The sequence below is a fragment of the Stenella coeruleoalba genome (assembly GCF_951394435.1).
Source record: "Stenella coeruleoalba genome assembly, chromosome: 2".
Lineage (NCBI taxonomy): Eukaryota > Metazoa > Chordata > Mammalia > Artiodactyla > Delphinidae > Stenella > Stenella coeruleoalba.
In genome coordinates this window covers 27132402-27152921 of record NC_137147.1, presented here as the reverse complement: position 1 = coordinate 27152921, position 20520 = coordinate 27132402, and the positions used below count along the sequence as shown (strand labels likewise).

The following is a 20520-nucleotide window of genomic DNA, read 5'->3' as shown; positions in this document are numbered from 1 at the left end:
ATTATTAAAGTCAAACTAGTAAATATCTAGTTTGTTTATTCATTTTAGCAGTATTTTCTTAAATAAGAAATATAAGACTTAATCTTACATTCAAATGAACAATGCGATGTTCCTGTAGATAGTCAACAAATGTGGTTTCAGTAACAGAGGCTGACTAATATGGATTACTGGGGAGATAAAAGGGGTTTACTTCACAACCCAGTGGCTCAAGAAGGCCCCCTCATTCTTCCAGAAGGATTTCCCAGGCTCTGAAGAGAATCAGTCAGTACTATTCTCAAATGGTCCAGGGCCTAGAGCAAGAAAGTTTTTCTAACACTTTTTATTGTATCTTTCCCAACTCTTAGGTCTTCATTTTATAAGGAAAAGTGAACATGGAAGTAACATCACTGCCATTCTAGTCCATGAAATACCTCCCTAGGTCCTCAACTAACTCTACAACATTTGGGTTTTTTATTACTTGACCACAGGAGTAAAGATTTCTCTGGTATTTTACACCTTGGGGAACAGACTGCCTCATATGAGAAAAATGGGTAGCAAAGATTAAAAAGCACATATTGACTTTGGAAGAATCCATAACAAATTAGTGATACAGGTTGCCTCTGGGGAGAGAAACTAGGTTGGATGAAGGGCAAGGGTAGAAAAGAGACCTTATTTTATTCCCTTTTGTACCTTTCAGACTTGAGCCTATTGGATTATACTACCTATTCAAAAACAAATTAAATTTTAAAATAAAAACAATATATTGGGCCTTCTGAGCTGCTTGGTAGTCTCTGCCTGATGAACTGTGAAGGTAAACCAAGATCACACGGGCATGTGGAGGGGCATATCTTTGTGCTGAAAGTTGTAATAAAGTAGCCTAATCTTTAGGGTTGATGATAAGGATACAGCAAATATGCCTTTGACCATGTGTTAAGACCCACATGTTTGAATTAGTAACGTGAACTACTACCTTCTTTCAATTATAAAAGAAGCCATACCTGCAGGCTTCAGCTTCATTTTTTTCTTTACAGTTTTTTTTTTCAGCTTCATTTTTTAAAACGTACAATTCATCTTTTTTCACAACAGTCACAGTTAGAAAAACTCTTTCAGGTACATTAACTCTGCTGGGGAGTCCCGAATCTTTCCTAGTCCTCAGCAGATCCTTACCAATGGTCAGCTGCTCCAGTCGGATGCGCTCATGGGCAGCATGCTGGTCCACCAAGACTAGCAGGTTTCCACCTAGAAGACCAGCAAGCACCACCGGCTTTCAAATTCTCAGGCCAAGATTAAAATAATCATGTTGCGTTGAGGGAGAAAAAGCTTAATTCAAACTATTTAACAACATGAGCATAAGAGAAGCATACAAACTGAGCAATAACAACTGTATCTTTTATTTCCTACAAAGTTAAAGTTATGGGAAAAACGAAAACAAATGTATCCCTGATGAAAAACTCTTTAGTTCATTAGTATTCCATTTCTAAAACATGGTGAAAGCCCTACATTCTTAATGTTTAAATACTGATTTTGCTTTATTAATTCAAATTTGATACAATGAAGGATCATTAAACCACACATTTTATAGTCAGCTGACCTTGATTCGCAAGCTGCCCCAGAACCCATGAAGCGTTCTACTACACTTCAGATCACAGGTCAGCAAGATTTTTCTGTGAAATGCCACACAGTAAATATTTTAGGCTTTTGGGACACATGGTTTCTGTCACAACTACTCAAATATTCATTCTGAACCAAAGCTGCCATAGACATGTGAATATTGTAGCTGTGTTCCAATAAACTTTTTACAGACACTGAAATATTAATTTGATATAATTTTAATGTGTCGAAAAATATAACTCTTCCTTTGCTCTTTTTTTACTATTTAAAAGTGTAGTATACCTGAAACTAATGTAACACGGTAAATTAACTACACGTCAATTAAAAAAAAAAAAGTAAAAACCATTCTTATCTCCCTGGCTGTACAAAAACAGGTTATGGCTGGATCCGGCCCCCAGGCCACAGTTTGCCTAGCTCTAGACTCAGGCTTTGCAAACTTTGAACAGCAGACAAATCACCTGGGGATCTTATTAAGATGCAGATTCTGATTCAGTAGGTTAGGGGTGGGACACAAGATTGTGCAAGTCTAACAAACTCCCAGGTGATGTTATTTACAGACCTTGATTTTGAGTAGCAAGGCTTTACACTCTCAGGTGCAAGAGAGAAGCAGAATGTCCTGACCCCAAAGCCAAACCTACAGGGAAATAAATCCCTTTCTCACTGACAGGAGGACTGATTCTCTATTACATTAGTACATCTTTTTAGCTTGTAGTTTTATTACTTTTGGCCAAAGGGTTGAGGTTTATTGTTACTGATTATATTGAAATAAAAGTTCTCTTGAATTTGATCAAACTAGATAATGCCTGTTTTTCCTATTTCTACTAAAGATTAAAAAAATTGTTTGTATGACACCATCAAATTCATGGCGTAAGAGCTACTGACTTGAAAAATAAAAAGATTATGATTTTTCTGACAGCATGTTCAACCACAGAACAGGCCCCAAAATGTTGAATTTTAAACTCCTTTGAGGATAGGAGGAGTTGCAGCTGGTTGTGATGAATACTGAACATCCTGTATTGGGCAGAACAATGGAATAAATAATAAATTATGAGGGAGTAACCTCAAACTCAAAACCTGAGCCAATGTGAGTCACCAAGAGTCAGGGACCCTATGAAATCAATCCTGCACCTGACTCTGGAGGAATGATTTATAGTCTACAAAATGTTCACGGTATTTTCCATTCATTGAATGAAGCAGAATATATGAAGGTAATTTACTCATGTCAGAGCTGTATTTTTGATATTCCAAAATAACAGAATAGAATCTTCATCAGGGCAAGAATTTTTGTCTGTTATATTCCTGGCCTGTATAATAGCACTAGGCACATAACAGGCACTCAGTAAGTATTTACAGAATAAATGAATGAATCCTTATTCTTTAGAGGATCATAACTGAACAACTGTATTTTATTATAGGTGGAAACATGCAATAAAAAATGCCATATGGCATTAATTTCACAATAATGTAAAACAACAGTATATTTATCCATTAAAATATGTGCAAATATTAAAATAAAAGTAACTCAATTATAGGAATAGGTTGCTTTTGGTATTTGTGAGCAACAATAAAAATACTTACATTTTGATTTCAAAAAATTCTTTATATAAAAGTACTCCTTGATGGCAGCCAACCAATACCGAACAATCCAGAATCTCAAGAGAAATTTAACTGTCTGGAGATTTTGTGGCTACACCCGTCTCAGGTGCCATTAGTAGAGATTTTGGTGTTAAACAACAAAGAATTCCAGGGAATCAAAACTTTAGGGGCTTCCCTGGTGGCGCTAGTGGTTGAGAATCTGCCTGCCAATGTAGGGGACACGGGTTCGAGCCCGGGTCTGGGAAGAATTCCACATGCCGCGGAGCAACTGGGCCCGTGAGCCACAACTACTGAGCCTGCGCGTCTGGATCCTGTGCTCTGCCACAAAAGAGGCCATGACAGTGAGAGGCCCGCGCACCGCGATGAAGAGTGGCCCCCGCTCGCCGCAACTACAGAAAGCTCTCGCACAGTAAACGAAGACCCAACACAGCCAAAAATAAATAATTAATTAAAAAAAAAAAAACTTTAGAAAACAATCTACTCACTTTCTAGAAGTAGTAAGACTACTAGAATTTGACCTTCACTAATTCTATATTTATGATAATTACGACAAAACTTTTGGTTACTTTACCTTTGATCTGTGGTGACATTTACTAAATAAATTTATACTGTAAACAAGATAAAAAAGAATATTTTGAAGTACAAAGAGAATGAACTGCTTTCAAACTTTAGAAGCTCTCGCCTGCAGGTCTACCCATCGGGAGCCACCTCCTCCAGTGGTGCTCAGGACTCAGCCACTCAGGCCTTTTCCAGAGCCTGACAGGATCAAGCATTCCTTGTAAATGGCTCGAGAGTCTCCCAGTTAAGAAAAAAGCCTTGCACCCTCACTCTCCTTAGTCCCTCTTCCATGTCACAGATTTTGGAGTCTCTCCTGTCCTATGTCTTCTCTGAAACAGCTCTCATCTGAAGTCCCTGACCTCCACTGTCTGGAAACCTAACAGATAATTTTGGTCCTCATCTTAACCTCTCGGCAGCACTTAGTACAAAGTCTTGGCTTTGCAACACAACCTTTGCTTGTTTTCTTCCTATTTCTGTTGTTTCATAACCTCTCTTGCTGGTTCACCCTTTTCTACCCAGCTATTAAATGGCGGAATTACTCTAGATTCAGAATCTCTCTTCCCCTCCTCACTCTTCATTCTTCTTCTAGGTGATAAAATTTATACACATGACTTCAGTGACTGACTTTATGCTGACAGCTCAGATTTAGATCTCCATGTCAGAATGCTTCTCGCATCCTAGACCTGTAATATTCCTGACACATTCTTGAACATTTCAAAGGGATTTCAGACTGAACTCATGATTTTCACCCTTCTTGCCTGCTTCTTCTCCAACCTCGTCGTCCTGCAACATCATCCACTCAGTTACATAGGTCAGAAAACCAGGAGTCATCTTTGATATACCTTCCCCATATCCAATCCATCACCAAGTCCTGCTGACTTTATCTCCTAAATATCTTTCTCTCTAGGTCACCCTGATCCCAGCTAACCATCATTTCTTAGATATTGCAACAATCTCCTAACAGTCTCTCTGCAGTTACTGGGACTCCATCTCGACACGCGCTCCAGGCTCCACACTGCAGCCAGAGCAGTATTTTCAAAATGCAAATGTGATGTGACATGTGCCGCTGCGAAAACAAACAATAAAAAAGAAAACAAAAAGCCTTCAATTGTTTCCAATTGGTGTTGGGAGGAAGACGAAGCTTGTAACTGGTCTTTAAGATCTGGCTGCAACCTACTTGTCTAGCCTGTCTCCTGCTCTCACACAAGGAAGCGCTTGCCCTGCTTCCTATCACTGAAGGAGAGGAAAGCACAAATTGCATATTATTCCCTCTGCCCAGAATACTCCTCCCTCCTTTCCTTACCTAAACTTATACTTCAGATCTCACTTTACCCACAAAACCTTCCCTGACCTCCCTACTAAATCAAATCTCCCAATACAGATTCTTACAGCATCTTGTTTCTCTCCTCCATAACACTAGAGTTAAAATTTTAATTGTTTGTGTAACTATCTGTTTCTCTTGCATGAATATTTTCTCCCACCATTGTATCCCTAGCACAGTTCCTGGCATGCAATAGGCACTCAATCAATATTTGTTGAATGAGTTAATGTTATTATTTACAAATTCTTGTTGTTTTATTAAAGCAGGTCACCAAGAGATTATATGTAACTCTTGATAAATCTATCAGAGTTCATCATATAAACTTTCTATTATTATAAAGGGAACACATTAAAACATTATTAAAAAGTCAAAGACTATAAAATATTTTAAAGAGTAAAAGATGAAATTTCCCCTCTGCCCATTTCCATTCGCACTCCCAAGGTAACCACTCTTCATAGTTTAACATGTATATACATGTCTATGTATATAAAACTAAATGGACTTTAAAACTGTTGTTTCATAATATTAATTTAGGTTGGTTTTTCCTAATCTGTCCAAATCATTGAAACTGTGTCGTATATAAAAAAAGTAACCTTAAAAGGAGGCTGTCAGAAGACCAGCTGGGGCTTCCCTGGTGGTGCAGTGGTTAAGAATCTGCCTGCCAATGCAAGGAACACAGGTTCGAGCCTTGGCCTGGGAAGATCCCACATGCTGTGGAGCAACTAAGCCCGTGCACCACAACTACTGAGCCTGCGCTCAAGAGACCGCAAGCCACAACTACTGAAGCCTGCGCGCCTAGAGCCCCTGCTCCACAACAGGAGAAGCCACCGCAATGAGAAGCCCACGCACCACAACGAAGAGTAGCCCCTGCTCACCACAACTAGAGAAAGCCTGCGCATAGCAATGAAGACCCAACGCAGCCAAAAATAAAAACAAACAAACAAATAAATTAATTAATTAAAAAAAAAAAAAGAAGACCAGCTGGTTCCTGAGGCTAAACCTCATTCTTACCTGCCTCGCCATTCTCTTCAGTCCTAGTGCTCATTACACAGGCAATAAACTTGTTATCCACTTGCTGGAGAACCTGCCATACATTCAAAGAAGTGGTACAATACTAAATAAAGATTAACAAAGGCTTATCTGCATAGAGAGAGACAAAACTGTACTTAATTTAAAGTTGTTTGCATTATAACATTCATATCTAAGACTGAGGACAGGTGCTGATGAACCTGAGGGAGTCATTAGGAAGGAAAAAAGAATAGGCAAGTAGAGTGATCAGAAGACAAAAGGAGAGACTACAAGGAAACAGACTGAGGCATCTAAGAGGATTAATGCTAATAAAACTTTCAAGTAGATTTGAAATGTTCCCAACAGAATGACTCTTATTAACAGGTGATATGACTAGAGATTTATTAATACGACCAGAGATTGCTAACAAATAGGTCTGAAAAAAATTTGGAAAATGTATGCAAAAGCAAGGAAACCCATCTTGTAGGAGCTAGTCCATTAAAGCAGTAAGTTAAAAGCCACCGGTGGCTTCAGACCTTGGTGGCTCTGCTCTGCCTAGATCGGTCTAACCTCCTGATTTGTTTCCATACTGAAAATAAGGAGATGAAGACAGCCTGAGTGGCGTAGAGATAGGGCAAACTAGAAAAGCAGATGAGAGAAGGGGTCCCTTCTGTTAATGGAACTCCTCAATCTGGGGTCTCCTAAGCTATATCATTTGTAGCCTCATACAATAGAGGGTCATTTAAAAAGGGGTATTGTTGCACAGTTAAGGACAACTTCTCTACATTACTTGGTTGATTTACAAATACAAATTATTGTCAGTATAGAAAGTCAATATATAATCCTTGAAACTGTGAGCCTGAATCCATAATTCATCCCTCCAAACCTGCTCACACTACAAAGGACACTTTTTTCTTTGTAATTATAATTAATCCTTCGCTTTTTCTTCTGATGATAAAAGTTTCAGTAAGATTAAAAAGAACACATGTGCCTTGACCAGGATGGTCTATATCATCCAATAAATCCAATTTCACAAGAGTTAGTCTAGCTTAGGTCTTATATATATATATATATATACATATTTTAATGAGATTTTACAGTCAATCTTTTACCTGCATGGAGTGAATCATTTCTTTGGTGAAACGATAAGGATACAAGATGTTGTGAATTTTAACTGCTAGGCTCTCAGCCTGGCCGCTGCTAACGTCAACAGCAACCTAGAAAGACCCAGATCAAACGTCATTTACACTGTAATCTTTTATGTCTGCAGAACTGTTTTACCCAAGATCTCAAAGTGCCTTACAAACATTCATTTTCACAGAACCTATTAGAGGTGGGTTGAATTCAGGGAACTTATAAAAATTCAAAAGGCTTTATGAACTATTACTCTTAAATAATAATTTTTGTTTATACAGAAAATTACTGACAAACACCAATACTTTCAGAATAACAATTTGCCTGCGCTTCATGAGCAAGTCCTTAAAGACATCTTAACTGATGAATCAGTAACAAATGCTCATATACTCTACACCTGTATCACAACACACAAAGCGCATTGTGTGATAACCCACTGAGGAGAGGATGCATACTCAGGTCCAGTGGTGAACTGTTCCTCTAGCAGAAGATCCACTGCTTTATCTAATGATAACAGTTTTTATTACCACCACCCTAAATACTTTGCTAAAGCTGCAAGTCAGGGTTTCTGAGAGTGGTAACACACTCACTATTCACAAAGTGGTTACACATGTATAATCCAAAATGTCCGAGCTTCCAAACTGCTATGAATTCTGATTCCTCCTCTCTACAGTAAATATTAATTTCCAAAAAAATTATTTGGAAACATGCTCACTTGCCATTCATAATTACAAATGAATATAGTCATTCGTGTCCATACCCAATTTAAATGAAATTCAAATTTTCAAATAACAAGCAAAGAAAAATTGCTGCAGACCTACCTCTGGATAACGGGCAAATACTGGGTTGTCCCATTCTGAGAACAAAGACTGAAGCGATTCGGGACCAACAGCACCGTCCCCAGTAGCTACAGCAAAAGGGGACAAGTAAAGTTGGCATCAAGAGCCTCAGGGAAGTGGGTGAATGGTGAATGGTGTCTCATGCTTGGTGTGGTGCAGCCTCAAGACCAAAGATCAGACACAATGTTCCCACATACTGCAAATGTGCAGCGTTTGCTGTATCTCTAAATTGTTTTGATCTGTTACTTTTTAAACTAAACTTGATGACTGTATCTTCTGGCACTATAGCTTTTTCTCCAAACTATTTGCACCAGATATTTCAGAATACAAGTCCAGAAGAAAAACCAGTTCAAATTAGTAGCCTCACTTCTTTTAGGTAAAAATATACCTTATCTATTTTTAGAAATGAAGAAAAGAAAAATGATAAATGTCTGTAGCTTTTTTCGCAGATAAGAATTTTGCTTATATAAAACTAATGCAATATGGACTCAGCTCCAATCTTTACAAATAAGAAACATTTTCTCAATCACAAGGCACCACAGACTGCATGATCACACAGTATTGACCTCGTCTGGAAAAGTAATTTCTGATCTAAATGCATGCACTGAATTACTTAGTTCTGCTGTTAAACAGGACCGTGGGGAATTCCTGGTTCCAGGAAGGCACAGCTGGCACTGATCAAGCTCAATAACACAACCCTGCTTTGTTTTCTTTAAGCTAGGTGGCACAGTATGTACTAGGTGTTCTGGCAATCTCTGTTAATGCCCCTACCTCTGTTATTCTGTCTCATCACAGTCCTCTCTTCCCGGGCTCTAGGAAGGAAAGGAAGAACAAGGTCGCTTCTAAAAGGATGACACCTGTACTGAGATCCTAAATATAAAAAAGAAAAACCTAGACATTTGAACTCAAAAAATAAACTATTAAAAAATTAAGTTACATAAAATCTCTTTCTGCACAAACTGAATTAAGACATAAGGCAGACTACTAAACAACAGATTGAGTCAGAAGTTCTTTAATGAAATTATTCTGCTAACTTAGGAATCTGCATTAATGCTTAGTCCTATTAGCCATCTATATCAGACAGAATGAGGAAGAATAGATCCCCAATTTTCATGCCTCTCATTCCCAATATATGTGTCTCTCTATATGTGTGTGTGCCCAGTATGTGTCTAACATTTATCTCATCATATTATAATTGTTTAGATGGCTGTCCTCCCTAATAGACTGTGGACTCTTGAAAGCAAAGCCAGTTAATCTGCAATGTGGCAGCTCCAAACACAGTGTGAATGACCAGCAAATGAGTGAATAAGTGAATAGATGAATGAATGAAAGGTTCACAACTTAAATTCCAAAGTCCAGTAAGATCTGGCCCAAATTCTACCCTCCTCTCTGAAGGATGATAAGATTTGAGTTTTAGGAACAATGCTGAATTTGACAGTTTTAAACAGGGGCAAAACATGATGAAACTATTATTTCAAAAAGATAAACGTGTTGGACAAAAACTGGAGAGAGATAAATTCAGAATGATAAAAGTAAAGTGTGAGGTGAAATAAGGTTGTGTCACTATTAACAGAAAGGACAGCGTTAAAGACATTTTAAAGAAAAAAACTACCAGGGCTTGGAGACTTGACACTATTCCTTAAAATTACCTTTATAGATCCTCTCTTCTGTCCAGTTAAATTTACCTCTTAACAGTTCATCTCATGTGATGTTTTATGGGTGGTTCAACAAGTCCTACTGTTCTGCTACGCACCAGCCATTTCCAGCCATTTCCTCCCTGTGAATGGAGCGTGCTCGGAAGCCATCTTTTCTTCGAACTAGTTTCTAGACCCTATAACTACTTAATTTCTCATTATGAATCTCTGACTTAACATGACTCTCAAAAGTTCACCACAAGACTTGCTAACGCAGGCGTTGAGCAGGTTGAAGTGTTTTACACATCTAGATTTGTTTAACAGGAGCAGATGTTTAGGTTGAGCATGGCAGCCAACATTGCCCCCCTTTGTTTTAGCAACAACCATGTCAGTTTAATGTGATCCAGTTATTTTTTGTCACCACATCAGAAGCAGTTGCATTTCAGGAAGATGAGGTGCCAGTGCCTTAGATTTACCTCCGATAAGCATTCACTATAAATCAGGACACAAAACTACATACGTTGAAAAACACGTGTGTCTTTACGAGCCGCCTGCTAGTCTCAGGAGCAGTACTGAAGAAAAGGGTTTTCTTCTATTTAATATTTTGAAAGTTACTACAGTGATTATTTTTTTCACAAGGAAAAAAACTGGAAACCATTGAAAAATAAAAGCCTTATTTAACCTTAAATAAATCAGAGCCTCCTGTCAGAGATACTTATCCTAGGGAGAAATTATAAGTTAATTTGCAATTACCTTCATACTATTTACATTCTTTTGCAACATTCAAGACTTTTAATACAGATGAACATTTAGTGTTTATCATCCTGATGCAAAACCAAGATTATTGCCAGATGGAAATCAGTTTTACCATCTCCCAACATCTGGCTCTCAACACGCTGCCAAAACAATGTCACTTTTAATGCTGCCTGAGACCTGGGAACTCAGAGTCCTAGCCTAGGCTCCAATGTGGCCTTGTGGTCTGATCTAAAAGCCACATTATTGTCTTTCTGAATAACAGCCACTTATACAGATCAAGATTATTAGCATATGTATTATAATAAAGTACATTTGAAAAGTATGATTATAAAAATACATACTTAAACTATATTCCCCAAAATTTATGGTCAAGTTTTTTTCTTTAAAAAAAAAAAGTTTATAAATATACTACTGTACTGAGCCATAGATTTTCCTGGGAAACCTAGGATGATTACAGGATCATTCTGGCCCTTTACCTGGGAGCTGCAGAGAGCAACTTCCAGAAAAATACCACGCTGGCATTGCAGGTGCCTTTAAAGACAAATGTCTTAGAGAGTTGTGTGTTTGGGAGAGAAGGGAAAGTGGGATAGGGAAACACTGTAGATCTTCTCAACTATCAATAGCACCATTTTCATTAAAAACTGTCTCACCCTCTTGCACATACCTACACCCATAGACACATATACATACACTTCCATTCTGTATCATTCTTTCACTGTATTTTTATGTTTACATAATAATAGACCTGGAGAATTTTCACATACATTTTATAATTAAGCTTCAAAATATTCTATCTGCTGAGATAATCTCTTTGAACATGATTATCTTACTCCTCAGCCATTATTCCCACCTTCCAAAGCATTCATGCCAGTGAACACCATATACTTACCATTCTCAAGTAGAACATCCACAGCCATAGTTGTCAGGTCTTTAGTACAAGCAGCCCGAACGTCCTCAGTAGGAGCAGTGAATGTGCTAAGTCCTGTTAGCTTGTTGACGTAAACCATTCTTCCCAGGGCTACATCAAAATGCTGCTGCCAATCCAAAGAACATGTGTTGGACTCTTCATTTTCAGAACAAGTTCTTGCTATAGATTCCTCACTCTGACAACAAGTTCCATTTTGGCCAGCTCTGGAATCTTCTCCGTGACGCACTAACATTCTACTCGGAGAGTCAGGACTTCCAATCTGTTGTTCTGAAGCTATAAGAACATCTGAATCCTTACCGATAACTGTAGAATGATCATAGGGCAGTACTAAAGGAGTTTCTGACATCACAGCGTTCTCTGTTGTATTGCTGTTAGCATGTGTTTCACTGTCTTTATTGAAGGGATTACCCTGTGTGACAGAGTCCGACACTGGGATGTTGCCACTTTCTGTTTTTTTATGCTCATTTTTAAATAACTTACAAGAATCTAGGGTTAACCCACTGGACAAGTCACTGTCTTTCCTACTGGAATCTGATTGTGAAAGTTCATTAAAATGACTCGTCATCTCCATTGTTTGGGTCTCTCTTTCGGAGCCTTTCAATCTGGATAATTTAAAGGCTAGTGATTCAGGTGACTTCTCAACATCCAAAGGCTTTCTGTTAAAATGAGATAACTCCTGTAGAGGTATAGGGCTTTCTCTTAAGCAAGGCATCTGTTCTTCCAAACAACTGTCTTCCTTGGAGAATGGTAACTTTTCTGAATAAAACATGTGACTTACTGGTTGACAACTACTATTTGAATCATCATGTTTCATAGTAGTGATTTTACAAATACCGGAGTTGTCTAAGTGGTTTTGGTCTTTCCACAGAATGTCAGGTTCAACCTGAGGACTGAGATCGGTAGTGATTTCTGAAGTGATACTTTCCTCCACTTCTGTATTCGGAGGATTTTTAACCTTCCCATATTGCCTCTTAAACTTCTCTAAAGATCCTAGTTGTGAACTTAAGCTTAGCTTCTTATGAGCTATGGGTTTGGCAGAACAAATCAACTTACCTGTGTTCTTACTACCATTTGAACCATGTCTACCCCAAGTGAAAGAGGATGTGTCAGGTGGTAAGCAACCTGTGTACGATTTTTTACTACTTTCCTGAAAAATAGCAAAATTTTTATAAGTTTCTATAGGTTTGTTCTCTAGCCCATAACTTATATTTGTTCTGCACAATCTTTTGTTGGGCAGTTGAGCAAATTCTTTACTTAAAGTGGTGGTTAAATCTTTGGTGTTTGGAGTCTCAAATGAATGGCATGTTCTATTTCCAAATGTTTCTTTGGCACTCACAAAACCAGGTTGAACATAATTGTTAAATAAATGTTCTGTTTCAGTTGATTTAGTTTGCTCATTTTGTACCACATGAGTTATGAAGCCAGTGGAACATAATTTAACTTGCCCATAACTAAAAACATTTATTCTTCCACAATTACTAGGTTCTTCTTTTCTTTTCTCTTCTCTCTGAGCACCATGTGCTCCCGATAATGTTGTCTCAACAGGCAGAGGTTGGCATCCCATTTCAGTAGCATCTTTAAATCTCTCTGGTTGATTCTGAATTCTATTATTTTTCAGGATGTTGGCAGCCATGCCATTAGCAGTAGTACTTACTTTCTGTATTTCTAGACCTTCTCCACTCCCCTCCAAGTGATAAAGTGTCTGAAAAGGGCTTGCAGACATTTCTGAACTGGCTCCACATGGATTTTCTGAAGAGTTAAGTTCCAAGCAAGACTTTTTATGTTTCTCATTTGCTCCTGATTCTGATGCTTCAGCTGTCTCTTGTTCTAAGATCCTTGACTCTGAGCAAGCGCTATCTTCGTTTTGTAACGATGACTCCATTTTACTATGGGCTGGCCCATCGGATTTGTAAGTATACAAAAATGAATCATTTGTCTTTTTTCTGATAGCTTCCGAATCCCTAGAATTCTGTGTGCTTATGTTTTCTACAGGAGCTTTTCTTTTCACAGCTTTTGATTGCAAATTAAACATTTCACAGGAATCCAAAATATTATTACATGCTTCTTGGAAATTGACCTGGTCACACTTCTCATCAGAGGACACTTGCTTCTGAAGAGTGGCACTAAATAAACTAAACTCATTTTCTTCACTAAATTCCTTAAGGTCTTCACTTGATAATTCCACAAATAATTTTTCTTTCTTTAAAAACATTTTTACTCCTTCCTGAATACAAACCAAAACAGTATCCCAGTTCTGAAACTCAATCAGAGTTTTTGCTGGCTCCAGGCACACGTCATACTCACAGAAGTGGCACTGCATGTTGATTACATATATACCATGGAGTTCTGGGCTAGACCGAGGCCGAGGACTTGAATTCGTTTGCCTACTGGCAGAGCCGTTCTTTGGCTTGCATATAATGCTTTCTTTCCTTAATAAAAAGTCAATGAGTTTATGCAACTTTGTCCTTAAAACTAGCCTCTTGTTCACAAACAAAAACTGCATATTCTTATTATAATGTGCTTCAGAGCTGATATAGCCACTAAGCTCAAACTCCTTATATTTAAAATCTATTTCTCTTAACTTTTGGGACTTACCCAGTCCATAGATTTGACAAAATCGGGAACATATGTCTTTGGTTTTAGGGAGCTGAAGAACCATGGAACCAGAAACATCATTTCTCAAAGAGAAAGAAATGGAAGGGTGCATGAGTGAGAGAGCTTCTATCCTCTGCCTAACCTTCTCAAACTCCAGTCTAGGATCCATGCATTTCCTCCTTACAGGTAACTGATAAAATAGGTTATATACGGTGACTGTTGTCCCAGCACTTGGTCGAGTCAAGTCAGCTTCACAAGCTTTCAGGACTTTTCCATTCTGAAACAGCTTCACAAAAGTTTTCATTGACTTGTTTTTCTTGGATGAAATTTCCACAGCACTGGCCATGTCAGCTATACTGGCCAAGGCCTCCCCTCGGAAACCATAAAACCTCGGGTTCTCCAAGTCCTGTACAGAGTCGCATTTACTAGTGAAATAACGATTTCCCACCTTGTCTACATCATCACTCCCCATCCCAAATCCATTGTCTATCACCTGAACTTGGAAGGTTTCCATGTTTACCCTGACAGCCACACATTTTGCCTCAGCATCAATACTATTGAGGGCAAGCTCCTCAACACACTGGCCTAAGGAGCATATAGCCAAACCAGAACGCAACCTGGCTTGTACTTCAACTGACAAGCACTTGATCATGGCAGGTAGAAAGCTGGTGAGAAAGCCAGGCACTGGTTCCCTTTTCTGACTGGAAATAATTGCCTATGGGAGGAAAAACAAAACAAAACACACACACACACATTTAAAGCTTCGGAGTTACACGGCATCAACCATTTCTCTCAAGCTTTATAAAGAAATATTTGAGGTAAATGAAATCTCTTACTAAACCACATTGTAAAACAAAACAAATTATAGCTCTGATCTCTAGGCAGATCACACAGCTCTTGTTTGGTGCAGTGATTTTAACATCCAAAACAGCATTCATAATTTCATAATTTTTATTGCTCCTCTCTAAATCCCATATGCCCTAAAGTGAAATCATAATCACACTTGAAGTTGACCTGCAAAGACATGTTCAAAATGCTAATCACTTCACCAAAAACAGATGCCTAAATTACGCTAAGAAACATTAGCTAGAAATTATTCATGAAAAAAAGTCCAAGCTAGTTTCACAACATTTATACATTACACAATAACCATGACTTTTAGAAAAAACTTATAATGAAGTGTTAAGACACTGTAATAACTAGGGTGAAGGAACAAAAGGAAATAAAATCAAATTATGTCAAGAAGAGATTAAGATTAATAATAATAATTATTATTATTGGCTAAATGTAGTTATCTCAGGGGAAACAGACTAAGAATGGGAAAGGATAGGACAGGAAAATTCCTTGTCATTGTAAGCCGTTCTGTATTTGATTTTTAAATCTTGTTCATGTATTACTTTGATAAGTTTTCAGAAGGCCCTTACTATTATTTTGTATTTTGGTCTTTACAGATGGCTTCAAACTACCTTGGCAATAATCATGATGGCAAGGGGCTGTTTAAACTTGATTTTAAGTTTTCTGACAGGTAAAAAAAATAAGATTATAGTGCAATTAAAGGTCCCCTCCCTTCACAGCTGAGAGCAGCATGGGGGGGACCTCTCGCAAGTGGTAGGGCGAGTTTTTCAAACCCGGTAAAATCAGAGCGATAATTGCAGATCTGACGATTTCTAACATCATGAACTTTGCAGCTGGCAAAAAATGAGAGGTAAACGTTTAATAAGTATTCCGACTGCTACCCAACTCAACGATTTCCTGATTATATCCCAGTCCTTTCAGGGCTCCTGGGACAAACGGGACGACTCCATCCGGGTTCCGAGCTCATAAGAAAGCTTCGGGGAGCAGGGCGGAGGCCGCCTACCCCGCCAGACCCAAGCTCCGCCCCCATCCCCTCCCCCAGCTGGCAACCAGAAACCCCAGCCGGCAACCAGAAACCCCAGCCTGCCCAGGCTCGGGCGCCCCGCTGAAGGCAGGCCAGGGGGCCTCCCGGAGCCCCTGCGCAGCTGGCCCGTAAAGTTGGCCCGCAGCGGTCGCCAGGGCCCTTCTAGTGGTAGAAGAGCTCCCGGAATCATCCTTTCGTCACGTGCTTTTCCCCAAGTCACCTCGTATCGCGCCTCAACAACTCCCTGACACCAACCGCCTCGGACGCCGGACGCGCGCACGTTGGCTCGCAAGGCTCGTGCACGCGAGGCTCACGCACGCGCGATCCCGCGAGCATGCGCTTCTCAGCTGCCCCGCCGATAACACCCTCTAGTCCCTGACACCCCAATGCGCATGCGCACCAGGTGTTCCCGGCTTCGGTACTCATGTGTCCCATAGTCTCTTCTCCCTAGTACCCCGAATTCTCAATCCTTTTCCCGTTTTAGCATGGCGTGAAAAGCTGTTTCTAGCAATTTTTACTTGTTTTTTCTTCTTTCCCCTTCTCTCATCTCTCCTTTGCACGTACGACCATTTAATTCAATATATATTTTATTTGCTTATCGTCTATCTTCTCTCACTAGAATGTAAGCTATATGAAGGTATGGATTTTGTCTATTTTTGTTTGCTGCTGTATCCCCATGGCAAGAACAGTGCCTGGCTTATGTTAGGTACTCAGTTAATTAATAAATCCAAAGCCTTCCATCTAGAGATCTATAGTATTATTTCAGAGCTGGAAAAGACCAAGAAACTATATAGCTCTATTCTTAATTTACAGATGAAGACAACAAGACTCCCTTCATTGACTTTTTTGGTATCTTCCCAATACCACCGCAGCTTTCTTTTCTAATGGAATGAGAGTGGAACTCTAAGGGCATTGTGAGAATAGGTGTTATGGGACTCGTTAACCAACCTACAGTTTTTGTTTTGTCCTGTTTTCATTGAAACCTTGTATTTTAAAAAACTGGAATTTATGATAAACTTGTCAAACTCAATTAGCATTTGATATATACTTTTTTTTTTTTTTTTTTTTTTTTGCTGTACGCGGGCCTCTCACTGCTGTGGCCTCTCCCGTTGCGGAGCACAGGTTCCGGACGCACAGGCTCAGCAGCCATGGCTCACGGGCCCAGCCGCCCCGCGGCACATGGGATCCTCCTAGACCGGGGCACGAACCCGTGTCCCCTGCATCGGCAGGCGGACTTTCAATCACTGCGCCACCAGGGTAGCCCTGATACATACTTTTTTTAATGGCTGACTAAACCAAATCAGGAGATACCTAAGTCTGATGAAGCAAAATGCTTATTGCTTGTATTAGTTTGCTAAGGCTGCCATATCAAAGTACCAAACTGGGTGGCTTAAACAACAGAAATTTATTTTGTCACAGTTCTGGAGGCTAGAAATCTGAGATCAAAGTGTTGAAATGATGATTTCTTCTAGGGCCTCTTTCCTTGGCTGGTAAAATTGCTGTCTTCTCCCTCTGTCTTCACATGTTCTTTCCTCTGTGCACACAGGGCTGTGTCCAAATTTCCTCTTCTTATATGAACACTGGGGCATATTGGATTAGGGCCCACCCTAATGACCTCATTTAACCTTAATTACCTCTATAAAAGCCCGGTCTCCAAGTGTAGTCAGTCCCATACTGAGGTATCCAGAGTTAGGACTCAACATATGAATTGGGGGGGGGGGATAATTTAGCCCATAATATCAATTTATGTGAATTCCTTACGCAGAGGACAGGGATGACAGCAAAAACTCCAGAAAATGAAAAACAATTGGTCCAAAATATCATTTGAACAGCTAACAAACTGAACTTGTGGTATTTGTTCTTATTAGGTACAATTTCCTGAAGAAAAGTTCATGGAAACTATTAAAAAGAAATGATTAAAAGTAACTGCTCTTTCTTTCAGACTTCTTTAAATTACCTCAAAATTCTCTTCCCAAAGATGTTTATTAAGTAAATACCTCTCATTTTGCCCAAAATGAAGTTTACCAAAAAGAAAATAAGTATCCTACACAGAAGGTTCTGTGTTTTTATTGATTAGAATTGTGTACAGTTGTAATCCTTCCATCATACACATAATATACAGTAACTATCAAATATCTGATACTAAAATAACTTACTTACAAATTCTAATATTGAACACAGAATAATTCTATCCCTATTAAAAATAAAAAAACAAAACCACTGAGTATCTTGGAAAATTTAAATTCAGACGGTTATTTCACAATTTGGAAATCTGAGTAATCCAACTTTAAGATGACTTTCTCATTGTTGAAGCTTGCTCTATCAATGTGCGATTTGGGACTTCCTCTTGTCTCAAGCCATTTCTGCATATGACGTACTTTGGAGGTGGGACCTTGCAATTGTCCTTGCACTGTGCCCTGGTCAGTGTTCTGGACCCAGCCTACTAATCCGAGCTTTTTACCCTCAGCCTAAGGGAAAGAAAAAGACAAGAGAGAGAAATCCAGTGAGATTGAACAAAACAAAATTAGACTACAATCTCTTGCCAGAATCTTGGCCTAGAATCAAGCCACTGAAACTAATTTGATATTGTCCAGAACAGTCAAAACAGAACTACAGCAAGGAGAATCTCATTGCTGATCTTAACATGCAGTGTTGACCACTTGACTCCATTTCCTTCTTCCACCCTATAAAACCAGGCACCAGGATTTTTCACTATGTCGTCAATTTGGTTAAGTACTAAAGATTTAAGACCAAATCAGATGTTTTCAAAATGATTCCCTAAGGATGACTGTTGTTAGGATACTGGAGTATATCTTGTTCATTTTCCGTCTCCTAATCAAGAATCTACTGGGTATATTAAATAGAAAAAGCATGAAGCTATTTGATCCTTCTTTTTTTCTTTAACCAAGACCACACCTAAACAAATCCAGATGATTAAGTGTCCAATATCTCTTTAAAGATCATTAGAGAGTATTTTACAATTTCCTGGGCAAGGCAATCCACTGTTCTCACTGTAAAGAAACTGTCTAACCCAAGGTCTTTATGTTGCACCCAAAGCCCACTTTCTCTCATCCTCCTAGAGAAGGAAAAAGCAGCTGGTGATCAGCCTCTAAACACCAAAGTTTCATGAGGCTACATTAACTATTGTTTTCACTTGACTTTCTTCTGTCTAAATAATCACAATGTCTTTAATGTTCATAAGCATAAGCTTATGAAAATCATCTAATCACTGTAGTTGCTCTTTTCTTAGACTTTCCAATGCTCTTTCCTTTAAATCACTAACTGTGGAATGACTGAAAATTGGGGAAAGGTAGCAATGTTTTAGAGGCAATTTTATTTTTGTAAAGTTTCCAATTAAGGATATTATAAAAGTTATTGACTGTTACATTCTATCTAAATAGAAGGGGTTAGATTACAAAAGAAAACGGGAGTTAACTTGATTGCATGTCCAAATGCCAGACGAGTGACCTAGTAAATATGGGAAATTGCTGGAGTTGGCCAAAGGAAATGTTATGCATAGCAAAACTATGTTTGATGAGGAACTGAAGTATTCATCAAATCAGTTACGTTCAAAGCAAAGACATGTTTGCATAATGAACAAGAGACTTTGGTCAAATAAATAACAGTTTAAAGGATACAGAGGAAATTAAGGAATGAAGAAAAATAAGAGATACCTACAGCATGATTGAGTGTTGTAGATTGTGGCATTAAAAAAGAATGCAGAGAATGGATCTGAATAAGACTCCACATCCAGCTGACTTTGTGTAACAACTGCACTCTTCTACTTCTTTTAACCTAGGGGAATGGGCTATCCCTAGTTCTTAGTTACCTTATATGGTAATTAGCTATAGGAATGATTGTGTTGAGTTTTGAGCAGGAGGTTATAACAGTACTGCTCAAAACTAATTTATTTAAGTTTTAAATTGCAATATGATTTATCTGAACTCTGAGAGTGAACAAAACACTCCCAACTTTGACTGGTGTTGAGAATGGGGATTTCGTATGGGTTTTATTTGTGCACTCGCTTCTGTTCTTATTTTATATATATATATACACACACATTTATATGTATATTTATTTATTTGGTTGCACCAGGTCTTGGTTGTGGCAGGTGGGCTCCTTAGTTGCAGCTCACCAGCTCCTTAGTTGTGGCATGCGAACTCTTAGTTGTAGCATTAATGTGGGATCTAGTTTCCCGACCAGGGATCGAACCCAGGCCCCTTGTATTGGGAGCACGGAGTCTTATCCACTGTGCCATCAGGGAAGTCCCTGTTTTTATTTTTAAATGATAACATAATGTTGCTGAGTCATGTTCAGTTTTGAATATATATCTAAACAAGTAAGCAGTGTTTTCTCCTACGAAAATTCCAAAAAGCTAATTCTCCCTCATAATAATATTTCTGCTTGGATGGTCATCTGGAAATATTTTTTTGTTTTTTTTTGCAGTACGCGGGCCTCTCACTGTTGGGGCCTCTCCCGCTGCGGAGCACAGGCTCTGGATGCGCAGGCCCAGCGGCCATGGCTCACGAGCCCAGCCGCTTCGCGGCATGTGGGATCTTCCCGGACCGGGGCACAAACCCGTGTCCCCTGCATCGGCAGGCGGACTCTCAACCACTGCACCACCAGAGAAGCCCCTGGAAACATTTTAACGAATATAATCACCAACTCTAGTCTCAATCTAA

At 39.0% G+C, this 20520-nt stretch overlaps 1 protein-coding gene across 9 annotated transcripts in view; it reads right to left on the bottom strand.

Moving 5' to 3' along the window:
• Window positions 1-20520, bottom strand: part of LOC307182940 (acylphosphatase-1) — a 43158-nt gene that overhangs the window by 12540 nt on the left and 10098 nt on the right. For 3 of the 9 annotated variants that reach the window (XM_079914694.1, XM_079914695.1, XM_079914696.1), the window contains exon 3: window positions 17397-18306. In XM_079914694.1, coding sequence (XP_079770820.1) covers window positions 18091-18306 — 216 coding nt within the window. In that variant the 3' untranslated portion in view covers window positions 17397-18090. Of the gene's footprint in view, window positions 1-1146; window positions 1219-6076; window positions 6150-7185; window positions 7291-8028; window positions 8115-8817; window positions 8917-11325; window positions 14675-16058; window positions 16100-17396; window positions 18307-20520 lie in introns of those variants that run through there. The other 6 variants (XM_079914692.1, XM_079914689.1, XM_079914690.1 and 3 more) reach the window with 4 other exon arrangements.